This window comes from Pavona decussata, unplaced genomic scaffold, assembly GCF_977016875.1.
Source record: "Pavona decussata unplaced genomic scaffold, jaPavDecu1.1 SCAFFOLD_114, whole genome shotgun sequence".
Taxonomy (NCBI): domain Eukaryota; kingdom Metazoa; phylum Cnidaria; class Anthozoa; order Scleractinia; family Agariciidae; genus Pavona; species Pavona decussata.
This window is the reverse complement of record NW_028145528.1, coordinates 4,671,135-4,683,656: the sequence shown is the minus strand read 5'-3', so window position 1 is coordinate 4,683,656 and position 12,522 is coordinate 4,671,135. Positions and strand designations below refer to the sequence as shown.

Sequence of the window (12,522 nt, the reverse complement as noted above, 5' to 3'; positions counted from 1 at the left end):
GACTGATTCTTCTCTTCTCATTTTTCAAAATGCACATTCTGAGAGAAGTGTGCATAATTTTGAAGCAAACAAAAAAAGTGGCATCTAAACTTTTTTCCACTGATGAAGGGCCAAGTCCGCAAAGTTTGGAAACCATATGTTTTATGTTGACAGCATTACCGAACAATTCCCTGGCATATAAACTGCCGTTCAAATTGGTGCATTCCGTTTGAGGAATGAGTGAACTGGTTTGCCCTAAGCGCCCTAAGTTCTTTTCGGTGACACTCAATACAAAACCGTTCAATGTGAATTGTGGATGAAATATCTCATGGATTAAAGACACTCGCTGTAAAGTTGCTACCTTTGCGAACAGGAACCGCCTTTTTCGGGTATTCTCTCATACGTTTTTTCTGCTCAAAGAGTATGGTCTTTGAGCCATTTTGGTCTCAAAGTGTGGTTTTGCAATTGTCTGAACGCGGGCAGGGTGTAAGACCATGAATGGCTATGGTTTTTACTTCTGGTTTGAATATGACACGGCTCTTTCTCAAAGGGAACCGCGAAAGCCGGCCTCTGGGGAGAACAGAATAAGCTCAGAAAATTTGCTTCATTTGCGCTTGTTTGATGTTTTATCTATTAACAGTGGTAGTAGTAAACTCTATTTAAACACGAATAGCCATCAGTTAAGAATGAAAAGAGTGCCATCAGCATTTTTTCCCTCGTGCAGCAACGAATGAATGGAAAGAAACATTACACGGTCGGACAAATGCAGCTAAAGCCAAGCCAAGCAAAACAATGGCCAACAATGTGATTTTACTCAAGGGTTCGTCGATAACGATCTCACATGAATTCAACAACAGCTCATTCAATGCAAACTGAAGACAGTGATGCAATATCTTTACCGCTATCTGCGTACCTGTTTTCAACCGGTAATTGCTTTGGCGACTTCCAGATTCCAAATGTAGACACATTTCTTAATTCGTTTTGGCAGAAAACACGTTGGATATTGGTTTTGCTATTTTCGTGCCTAATGAATTAATGCTTGTTTACACTGCACGCATATGAAATGGTCCAAAAAAACTTTTTAATCCCTCCAGCTTAATCCAGAGAGAACAAAGAGACAACCATTCCGGCGCGAGCGCTGAGATTACATAAGATTACATGGACTGACTTCAAATACTCCAAGTTTGAAACGCTTCTCAGAAACTTGAAAAGTACTCAAGTTGATTCATGATTCAATCATTTTAGGTGGATCATCCAACACATGGTTTGAAGAGTGATAACCAATCAGTAAGCCTAAAACAATCAGTCTGGAATAAAATAAAGGAACAAGGTCACCGAGGTTTCGATGGATGAAAATATTTGTCTTGGCTTCAATTTACCACAAGAACTAGCCGAGACTCCACTTGACAGTGTCTACCACTGAGCTTAATTTGTCTAACTGTACAAAGTCATTCGGAAATTCAACAACTTTTGCTAATTTATTTAAACGCGGCGGCACAAAAGAGGCTTACTTGCGGCTATTAGCATGCAATTATCTCTAGGCTTTACATTTGAATAGACAGACCTTCACAACGCCAAAGAGTGTTTTAAACGCCCCCTAAATGCCCATTTCGCATCCATTATGCGCACTGAACGTTTGAACATTTGGATGCAATTGTTATGCCCTAAACACTATCAGAAACACACCGACGTCTCCCTTGACGCAAACTCAATCTTCATTTAATTGAAAAGTGAGTGTGCTGCTAAATCTGTAATTTACACATCCAATCGTGGTCTTTACAGCTTGGACAAAAGATCGCTTTTAATTATAATGACATTAGCTTAAGGTCTCTGTTTAAAAAGGTTAACTGGCTTGGTTGTAATCGGGGTTGGGATTTTTGAAAGAAAGCTGATGCCGGGCCAAAGAATTGAACACTGCTAGAGTTCCACTTTCAATCCAAGATTTTTTCAAATACAAAAGCAAGGCTTTGTATTGATTAGTGACGTAAACATATATTTCCATTGTTAGAAGGTGTGAATTGGTATCATTTAGAGGTTCAAAAAAGATTATTAACTCCTCAACCAAAAACATGGCGGGAACGATTCCAATAATGTGTGGAATTTCTTAAGCGACAGTGGTACTAAAATGACGCAAAGAAAAATATACCACGGCATACCGAAAACGACTAGAAATTGCTACAACGTAGCATTCACTAAAGCAATGCAACTTTCCATTGCTTACTGCTTAAAGGCTGTCTACGACAACAAGGCTTCTCAGTGGCGTCTGGAGTGTTCGACTGCATTATCACCTTAATGCATGAGAAACGCAATAAATGGTAGCTGGGGACAGGAGAATATGTGGTTTCACAACCCAAAAAGTCAACTCGAGAACTGGTGGAAGTTTTGCCAAGTCTGATAGTTAGGCCGCATTTCATAGCCGGGTCGCATTGGGCATGTGTCTGCGCTGTGTTCCTCCTTTAGGCCGCTAACCTTCCAATGTAAAGTGTATTGTTTTTTGTCCATGTGATTATTGTCATTTACTGCGAATTTTCAGTTTTTTCTGGGACTTGAATACATTCAACGACGCCCCTGAGATGCGGCGAATAAATCAATTGCGCCCTAGTAAAAGGCAATGTCTATGAAAGCTGACAAACCTCTTTGTTACAGTCCCACACCAAAGGCACTGACTCAAGTGTGCGGATTACAGACGTGCCCGTATTATAGGGGTAGGAATTGTATGAATTCTGGTATCTTCAGCAACACCAAGACAACTGCCCCTAACATTTTTTTAGCGTTTTGCGGGCGCCTTGACTTTGCACAAACCATAACAAGGCTTTAAACAAGTGGCCAATGCATGATCATAAAACAAAAGATTGTGCACGGTGTTGAAAAGGGCATCCTAACTTAACCCAAACTATCTCGAGTTGAATGGGTTTGCCGCGCTCAAATCTCTGACCACCGAGCTCAATTGTATTAAGGCGATATACAATTTAGCCAAAGTTGAAAACAACCTCATCGGATTAAATTTTGTACTGTTGATTATGAAAATGAACAACAAAAAGTACGAACAAGTTTGGGCAAATGGTCTTTCTCATGCTAATGCCCTTCCGTTCACGTGTACGCCTATTTTACTGTTTGACCTCTGGGCGATCTCAGTATGATAACTATATTGGCTTAGGTGAAGAACAGAAATTGAAACATAGATTTCGTATTAATTTCTCCTTCCATGCAGATGCAAATAAAAATATTCAAACGTTAAACAACAACGTTCGCTTTGCCTGCTCAAATACAAACGACATTGCACCGTACTAGGTCCTAAATATACCGACTCGTCCCTTAGCATAAAAACTTCGACTTTTTAAAGACAAAAGCATCGTTAAAAAGAAATGCAATGTTGTGTTGATCATTTAAAGAGTTAAGTGAGTTTGTGTATTTATGTGTACTTTGGATGTCGCACTCTATTGTGTTTTTCTGTGTTTCCTATCTATATTGGAAGTAAATAGGACCGAAGCATAATTCATTTTCAGTTTCATTTGAGCAATGGTACTGACAGGTTCTTGGGTTCTAAGAAAGTTAAGGTACGTAATGCCGTCCAATCCTTAAATAATGGTTCGCTTCTCTTGGTTTAGCCACGACCCATCCATGCTTCTTGTTTGTTACAAGTTCTCGCGAGTGAGGAGTGCTTACATCTGTTTCAAAGGTGCCTTTCTGCTCGCTATTCACTGACCACAAACCGATTTTCACTGCATGAATAACAAAGGCAAATCCTTCGTCGATAAAGTAACGATAAAAATCAACTCCTTTGTTTTTGGAAATACGTTTTGGAACGACATTACCTTTGACCAGAAGACCTAGTGGCTGGCCAAAAATAAACTGATTCCCCTCCTTGAAAAAAATGTCTGTCCCTGACTTTCCCTGACCGTGGTAGCCATGAAAAACTGTATCATTCTTAAGAAGCCAACAAGTTTCAGAGCAATTCTCCCAGTTTCATCTCCTTCTTAACAGGCCAAGGTGGCATTTGAGGAACTGCACTGCGAGTGTAGTTGGTCGACGTGATCTTTTCCGTTTCATTTCAAAACTTTCTAAATGTGGACAGAATTTTTAATAGAAAACTGCCCCACAGTGCCTTTACGAAATGTGTCAGATGAACATTAAAAACATAAAGATCTTCAGCGATTCAGCAATCCAAAAAAGTTGTACAGAAAGACAGAAAAGAAGCTGAAATTTCAGTGGCACTCGACCTTGCGATGCTGGTGCCCCAAATAGGGTTTTTGACCTTCAGGCCCAACCGGTTGTTCAAAGGGCAGATAACGTTATCCAGCGGATAAAATGTATTGGAGTACATTTTATCCACTGCATGGATAGAGTTATCCCCTTTTTGAACAACTGGGGCCAGGTCGATAGTCCAATGAGCAATATAGTTGATTTGACTCTGAAACAAAACTTAAAGGCTATTGTGGTGCTAAACTGAACTATACCGGGACTATATGAACCAATTTAAAGGGTAACCACCGATGCTTCAGTTTGGCCAGTACTCTTAGACTTCATAAAACGTTCATTTGCTTAAAATATGACAAACACTCATGTAAACTGTAGAACTGTTGAGGAATTAGTTTTTGGACTTACAAAGTCGACCACATTTCACAAGGTGAATGTTCGCTGAAAGGACGTCAGATAAATCCCTTAACTTCTATGATAATGTTGCACTACCCCAGTCGAAACGGGCGTATGTATGGTCAAAACGTTTGCCTCGACTGAGGGTGATACAATAGCCTCGCCATAGACCAATATGGCCGCCCAAAACCACTTCTTTCCTTTGCTAATGACTTCGGCGAATTTTGCAAGCTTCACCTGAACAAACACGAGCCTTTTGTAGCCGCCTGCATCTTCGTGATCATAGCTGCTTCCATCTTCCAAGCTTTCCTTTGCTGCTGTTTATACCATGTTTTACTAAAAACAGAATCATTGGATAATGCAATTCCAGAGTTTTATTGGCTAAGCCATTATGCCACCCCCGACAAATAGCGACCATTAAATTGCTTCTCGTCTTTCTTGAAACATGAAATCAGCACGATCTTACTGATCTCGTTTCTTTTAATAACACAACCATTCCACTTTCGGTTGTTGGATACCTATCATCTCATATCCAACCCGCGCCCGTGAAATAATTGTTAAATATACATTGGTGCTTTAAGGTGATTCCACTGAAAAAGAAGGAGTATTTAAAATTGTCTAAGACTTGGTCCAGTTCATGACTATGTTATGAGCATTACAAAAATGCAATAAAAAATGGGGGTCACCGTGCTCGTTCTTGTCTTGATAACCGAATTAAAATCCTTTAAAAATTCAGCATGATTAGCATATGAAAGCTGTTGGACAGCACCTTCTGTTCTGTTGTTACTGTAATGTTATTACATGGTGGTTCTGACAATTGAGTTGAGATTTTTTTTTTTTTTTCATTTTTCCCACCACTAATTCATAATTACAGAATTGCACTAGTCCTATATGATTAATTTCTTTTCTTTTTTTTTTTACTTAGATTAAGTGCATTTTTACATAATTACAAACAAAGAGAAAAACAGCTAAGTTTACAAGATTGTATAATAAATAGTGAGTGGGAAGGAGACCCCAGGAAGGAAAGACTTGTACAATGGGAATCCTCTTGATATTATTTTAATTGTAAAATGTAGGAGAGACTAAAAAGGTGCAGCAAAACAAAGCTTGGGATTATAAGTGTGTGCTCTTCACTGGACAAGAAAGCAGAAAATCATGCAATCGATTTTTGAAAGCAGCCGGGGGTAGGAGAACTTCAGACTGATGTTGGAAGAGTATTCCAAATTTTTGGGCCAAGATAAAAGATGGTTAACGTTTTGATATGTAAGTATGATGTATTATTCAAAGTGACACAGACATATTCGGAAAAACGAAATCCGAGTGTTCCTATCAGAAGTCGAACCTAAGACCTTCCGAATACTAGTTCAGAGATGCTCTACCACCGAGCTACCGGAGAGTCGTGGAGAGTCTGTAAGAAAATGTTATACTGTCATAAAACTTCTGGGGAATTTAAGAAAGCTAGAAGAATGCATAAAGCACTCTCGTCCTGTTCTCGAATGCCAAATGTACTCAAATATAACACTTGATAAGTGGTGCTAGCTCTTGCTGACTTCACTTGTAAATACGCAACGTTCGACGAACGATAATGCACTTTCCTATACAGAAAAATACAGAGTTTAATATCGGCAACCCTGGCCTCTGAGAACCCACTTGATGTTTATCGACAATTAAAAAGGCACCGACAAAGATGATCTGATGTAAACAAGTACTAATTTATCACACCTAATATCAGGCTAAATATCTTTATTATCACGGCACGCAAGACGCGTCTCGAAGTTCAAGACACACTCAATCTAAACTGACACTCGGCTATAAAAAAAAAACAAGATGGAATGATTAAATACAACTTATTCGGGGGAGACCTAAACCAGATGAAGTAAACAGCTTCCAATAAATAGACTGTTTTTCTTCCTAAGTCTCTTGTTCGGTGAATGCAAGTCAAGTTTTTCAAATAAACAGTGGAGATTCTTTTGTGATAGAGCGCCATTTAATTAAACCGTTCCGACTTCCACGCGACCCACGCGACCAAACTTGAGTAGTCCTTATAATGTGGTTCTGATGTTGTTTCAAATCCGTGAATAAATTTTTTAGTGTTATGATTCAAATAAAGCAAATAAATAAGCAGTGCTTCACTCTGCTTAATACGCTTTGCAAAGTGATCCAACTTTTAAGTCTGTATCAGAGATAAAATCCAGTGTGCTTATATGCGAAATGAAAGCTTTTGAGCAGATGTTCTCTATAGCACTATAATTACGCACTAATGCTTCAAGTTCGTAAATAAAATACATGGTATGGCGATTTCAATCAGATAAAAGTATACTGATCAGTGCGTTCATGTGGTATTGTTTGCTGTACAAAATTTTGCCCAAGGAAATTTTATTTCTTTAATTTTTTCCCCTGAACTTTTGAACTCTTTGGAAGAAACGATCAAGAAAATGCCTCAGCGTCGTTCTTAATGTAAATACCAATCAATCGAAACGGAAACTACACACCCTCTTACGGGAAAAAGCCATTAACTGATGCTAGCAGAAATGTCTGAAGGACAAATCAAGGGCTCTGGCCGCGTGCCTCTTCGTTACTTTGTGAAACCGCCACGCGAATTAAACCGATCGAGCGTTTAAGCACGCGCCTCGCATTTATTATACTAATGCATCAGTTAAGCAACAGTCAAATATCGGAGGGTTTAACACTTGTAGCTGTCTGAAAATGATGGATGTATTTTGCTGTATATAGTGGCATGCGATTGAAAAGAGAAGGCAGAATTCAAGGGAAAAGCTTACAAAAAGAACAACTTGCGAAATAGTTTACAATGCACTCATTTCAAGAATCATGGCTCCACGTAGGGCCATGCTGTCTGTCAGCTCACAAAACCGTTTCCAAGAGAACCATAAAGGTATTTGCAAGTTGACTAAAAACAGGAAGCTGCCAGGTCATCAATATCCGCGTCTGACCACTGTGTAAATCCGAGTTAAAATGTAAATCAATGGTGTAATTTACCGTTGACAAACTTTCGGGCACGCGCTTGGCGCGTGTGGGAAGTATTACCAATAATAACCCACCCAAAGAACTGTTTGCTTGCGTATCAAATCCAGGCTCGCCAACACAACCTTTCAATTCGACCCAGAGTGTGCGCCCCAAAACGCGTGATGAAATGGCAAAGTGAAAAGAACTCGAAATTAAATAGAAAATTGCATTCTAAATATGTGTTGACAGTAATTAGTTTAGCACGGCACGCTTCAGTTACCACCTCAAGGACAGCTAGCTACTTGATAATTTTGAAGCACATTATCAGCACTGCTATCTAAATTGAGTGCTGGCATGGCGTCGTGGTGGCAGCCAATTTTCAATGCTGCATTCGCGTGCCACGTCGAAAGTGCCTTGATTATCTGCTTCCTTGGAGCTCGCACTGGGAGCGTCAGGAATTCTTTGTAAAGCAAATATTTGTCTCTGAAATAAAACAGTTTTACGTCTCATTACTTTGCAGCGGTGAGCAAACGGCAGTGAAGGAATGCCGTCAAAAGTCGGAAATGCTCTGTAAATAAGCTAGGTTAAAGGAAATAGAAAACACGAACAACTCGGCATCATGTGTTGAAAAATTGAACCTACGATGAGAAAAGAACTGGTTTAGACCACGCATAACGCGAACATGGTAAGACCAAAACTTGCGGCGATTTGAACAACGAGCCAATAAATTCTCTCGCACCAGCGCACGAATAGAAAAAGAAAGATTTGCATAGCAAACAATTTATCGACCTAACAGCTTTTCTGATGAAGCACATACAACGTTTCTGGAGTGCTATCTCGTAGTTATTTCAAGGCGATAACGTTGTTAATTAGATAGATACCGCGCATACTTCAGCCCTCTCCTTGGAGACCGTGCAGTGGAATGGTTTGGATTCAAAAATAACCTACCGCAGAAATTAAGCGCTTAGTTCACGTAGCTCCACGAAAAGCAAACAGTAATCAACTTTGTGAATAAAGTATTCTGCACTTCGGCGTGAAAGCGAAAACATTTTTTTCTTTCCGCGATGAGCTTTTAAACAGTTCCGTGCGCTTTCAAAATCTCACGACGGGGCTCGCTGCCTATTGGTCCCGCCCGGATTTACTAATGCCTGCTCCGAGCTGAAATATTAGCTGCAAAGAGCTGAGAAATGAGGCACGTGGATAAAACAAAGGTCTGGCTCGCTATTGATCGGCACATAGAGACGACACGAAGAATCGCTTGTTGACTTTGTTACAGATTTCTATGGATCTGATGACAGCACGCACCGCTATTGTGTTCGCCAACTAATTATAATCGAAGCCACGCGCAGGGCACGCATAAAAGAGCTCAAGACAATCCCGTCCTTTCATATGAAGATTAAAGGCACAAAAACAAGCCATAGACCATTCAATGCCGTTAGTTTGCCTAACGTGTCATTGTGCTAAATGTCTTCAGAGCCCCTCCCACACACTAAGTCTGCCCAACAACCAGGCGTGAAGTCCCTAAGGAACAAAACAAACCGCTTTATAGGCTCCGCCACGCGTCTCATGTAATATAGTATTTGCACGCACTTGTGCAGCGTGGAGCGAGACGAGGCCAGTCCGTGTAAGAGAGAGAGCGAGTGACTGCAACGCGCTGCCGTCAGCTTGTCACCGCCCTGCACTACACAGATGGATTTTAACTTAGGGGACATCACTTTCCCTCTGCCAAACCTGGACGATTTGGACTTATCAGAGCTCAGCTATGATTCGCCAACGCCATCGCCCTCCTCGTCAGACGGTTCGCCGTTTGACTCACCAGCCACCTCGCCCGTGAGCTCACCAGCTTCGTCCTTGTCTCCAGCACCTGGAAGTGACTACAGTTCTCCCAGCTCCAGCCCGACGGCAAACAGGCATCGCACACGCTGCCGCACGCCGCAATGCCTAAAAAAAGAACACGCTTCGATCCTGCGAAGGAACGAAAGAGAGAGGAACCGGGTGAAACTGGTCAGCGATGGTTTTGCGACCTTGCGCAAGCACATTCCGACCACACCAGCCAACAAGAAGCTGTCTAAGGTGGAGACGCTGCGTACAGCGATTGAGTACATCAAGCATTTGCAGCGAGTGTTGAATGAGAGCAACAGATTTGAGAGAGAGGCACGTCTGTTGAGACAAGTTGGATGGCTACAGGGCGCTTACGATTTACCGGTAACTAAAGGCTTTGTTGTGCTTTTATACAATCATGTTAAACACTAGGCTAAGCTGGCGAGGGAAAAGGCCACGCTCTCCCAAGAAAGCAAGAGATTTAGGTTAGTGCGCGCTTTCTGTTTTCATTCATCAGACTTCCATTTGCAGAGTCGGTTTTTCAAAAAGTCCACTGGTCATGACCGCAACCGCGCGCTAGATGACAGGCCATCAAAAACTGTTAATTTGGTTCTTGAAAAAGTAATCAAATTTACACCAGTGTTTCGACGTGAGATCAAGTTACCCCACTAAAGAGACAATCGGGCTAATGTTAGGCTGCGCAGTGCTTATGCAGCGTGCTTTTCACTCAAGTGCCACAAAACTGAATGGCTCTGTCGGCTACGTAAATGTGAACCTCGGAACGAGCAGGCCGGCAAATTCTGCAGAGCTATTTGCCCATTGTCACCGATGGTTGTTTCGGGTACACGTGCGTCGTCACAAAACAAATACAACTTTCAGAAGTAGATTTCTATTACTGAGGTATCTCGCGCGCTCTCATTCGCAGCCGAGCAGTCTTCTGATTACCTTTCACTTAGCGCTTTATTAAAAACAAGCCAAGCGGAACAGTCAAATTATGAATGATAATAACACTGCAAATGAAGGCTTTTGTGGCCGGGGTATTGAAAATAGAACTGCGTTACAGGTTGGTAGCCCGCCGTGCGTACTAATTGACTAAGCTTTTAAATTACTTTTCCTGCAGGCCTTATCCAGGGGAAATGTGGCCACAGCCCAACAGCTCAGCTCCTACTTGATGAGCCTTCCAGAGATCGCTCCGTACCCGAGCGAGGTCCCTTTCGTCAACAACTCTGTGAGTTTGCCGAACATTTATGGGCACGTCAACTAATTCAGATTTACTCTGATTCAAATCAAGTAAGATAACCCTTCATTACAATGGAATGAATAAGTGTAAGCTAAGATTTTGGCATTTTGACGGAGTTTGCGCAGTTTAGTTTAGTTTAGTTTTATAGTTAAATTTAGTTTGGTACCGCGCAAACAATCCAAGTCTATTTTTTGTAAGAAAAAAGTTTAATAAGTTTGGCTTAAGGTGTATATAGAATTAGATCGATCGTGTTAAATAGGACAGCACTGTTTGTCGACAAAATGATTCTTTTCCTAAGTGAAAAAAGCAACGCAGGTAAAAAAATATCCAGCGGGGTAGTTGTATTTTTCCTCGCAACTGGAGGTCAATAGCGTAAATAATTGCGAGCTGTGAACAGTTCGACTAGTAATTTCGTAGGAGTGTTAAACTAGAGGCTTTTGAATTGGCTGCTCTTTTGGCAGCAGAATTTTCAATCTATCCATAACGGAAATTTGTATATACGATATCTCGTAAGCGAGTATACATATATTGTTACAGTATTTAGTATTGATTGCATGCATGGTAATAAGTTCTCAATGAACTCTGTAGATTGATGTTATTTTAGTAGAACAACAAGGAATGTTTCGAATTGAAAGCAATTTCGGCTGCGCATCACGGCCATTGTCATTTCCATCAAATGGAAAAAGTCGGGTTTTAGTTTTTTTAAAGATACTTCGCTTTTATGAAGGTATAGAAAAATCTTTTATGTTTGGTAGGTGAATCTTATTAGTGTGGCTTAGTATCTGGCTTGGGTCCAACGTGAAATATGCATATTCTGAATAAACAAATGAACTCATGGTAAACTTCAATTATGTTAGAGCGCGTCGAGAAAAAAGAAGCCTACAATAAACCACAAGAAAGCGGGTGAAAGAAAATACAGAAAGTACACAGAATTTGCATGTTTCAGTGCTGGTTGCCATAGTAAAAAAAAGGTATCGCCGTTAGTGAATCAAGCAATAAATTTAACTCTAATGAGTTTTTAAGAATTTCCTTCGCTCTTACTCGAAGAAATATTTTTCTATATAGTGGGAGAGCTGCTTGCAAAGCCAAGCGTATTGATGTAATAACAACTTCGGGATTATGAAGCTGGAATTAAGTAAGGACAGAGTCCGTTGAACAAACCGTATACATAGAAAGTCAAGTTAGTAGTTGATTCTACTCAAGAACTTGAGAATTTGATAGCTATAGAACCACTTAAATAAATACGCAAGGATGCACCATTTAGGTGCATGTTAGTTTTTACAGCGCGAAGGATGGAAGCGGTGTGCGTTCAGAACGATTTCAAACAGGTAGTGACACAAAAATGGCATGAAAAGTCTTTTGTTTTAGAAAGAGATGTTTGTGTTATCTGATTGGGTTAATTTGAGGTAATTTGCTCAAAATTTGATTTGGCTGGGCGCCTTGCCAACCTCGTGTTTCACCGGTTTCGAACAGCCCGCAATCATCCAAAGCGAAATTTTACGAGCTTAGGCCAATAAGGTCGACTTGTATTCCATAATGTCTGTGAACAGACTAAATTGTACTTGTGCTGTGCACTGCATAAATGATATTAGATTAAAACACTTGAATTTGATGTGCAAGTGGTGAATGATATAGCAACTCGGTATATAATCCTTATAATGGAATTTGTAATGGAGAAATTGATTAAAGTTGCACAAGTTATTTTTGAAACAGTATAGTTCGCTCTCAATGAGTCACGTTTGACCTAGAATGTTCAGCTCATCGAACCGTTGCCTTTCAGTTACAGCGTGCTATAAGGTAGCTGAGTTTCAGTGCAGTTCTCAAGTAGGTGGGTTACACCGGAACACATTAGTGAGTGCTTTCCAACGTTATCCAATGCGAACAAACCGCAAACCAAGTGCAGCTAGCCCAGGCAGAGAACACGC

At 40.6% G+C, this 12,522-nt stretch overlaps 1 protein-coding gene across 1 annotated transcript; it reads left to right on the top strand.

Annotated features, from left to right (window-relative positions):
• The first annotated feature begins 9,099 nt into the window (after positions 1 to 9,099).
• On the top strand, positions 9,100 to 12,309 carry LOC146470332 (uncharacterized). The gene is made up of 2 exons (XM_085122438.1): positions 9,100 to 9,741; positions 10,478 to 12,309. The coding sequence occupies exons 1-2, from the start codon at positions 9,226 to 9,228 to the stop codon at positions 10,619 to 10,621; spliced, it is 660 nt and encodes a 219-aa protein (XP_084978564.1). The 5' UTR covers positions 9,100 to 9,225; the 3' UTR covers positions 10,622 to 12,309.
• The last annotated feature ends 213 nt before the right edge of the window (positions 12,310 to 12,522 follow it).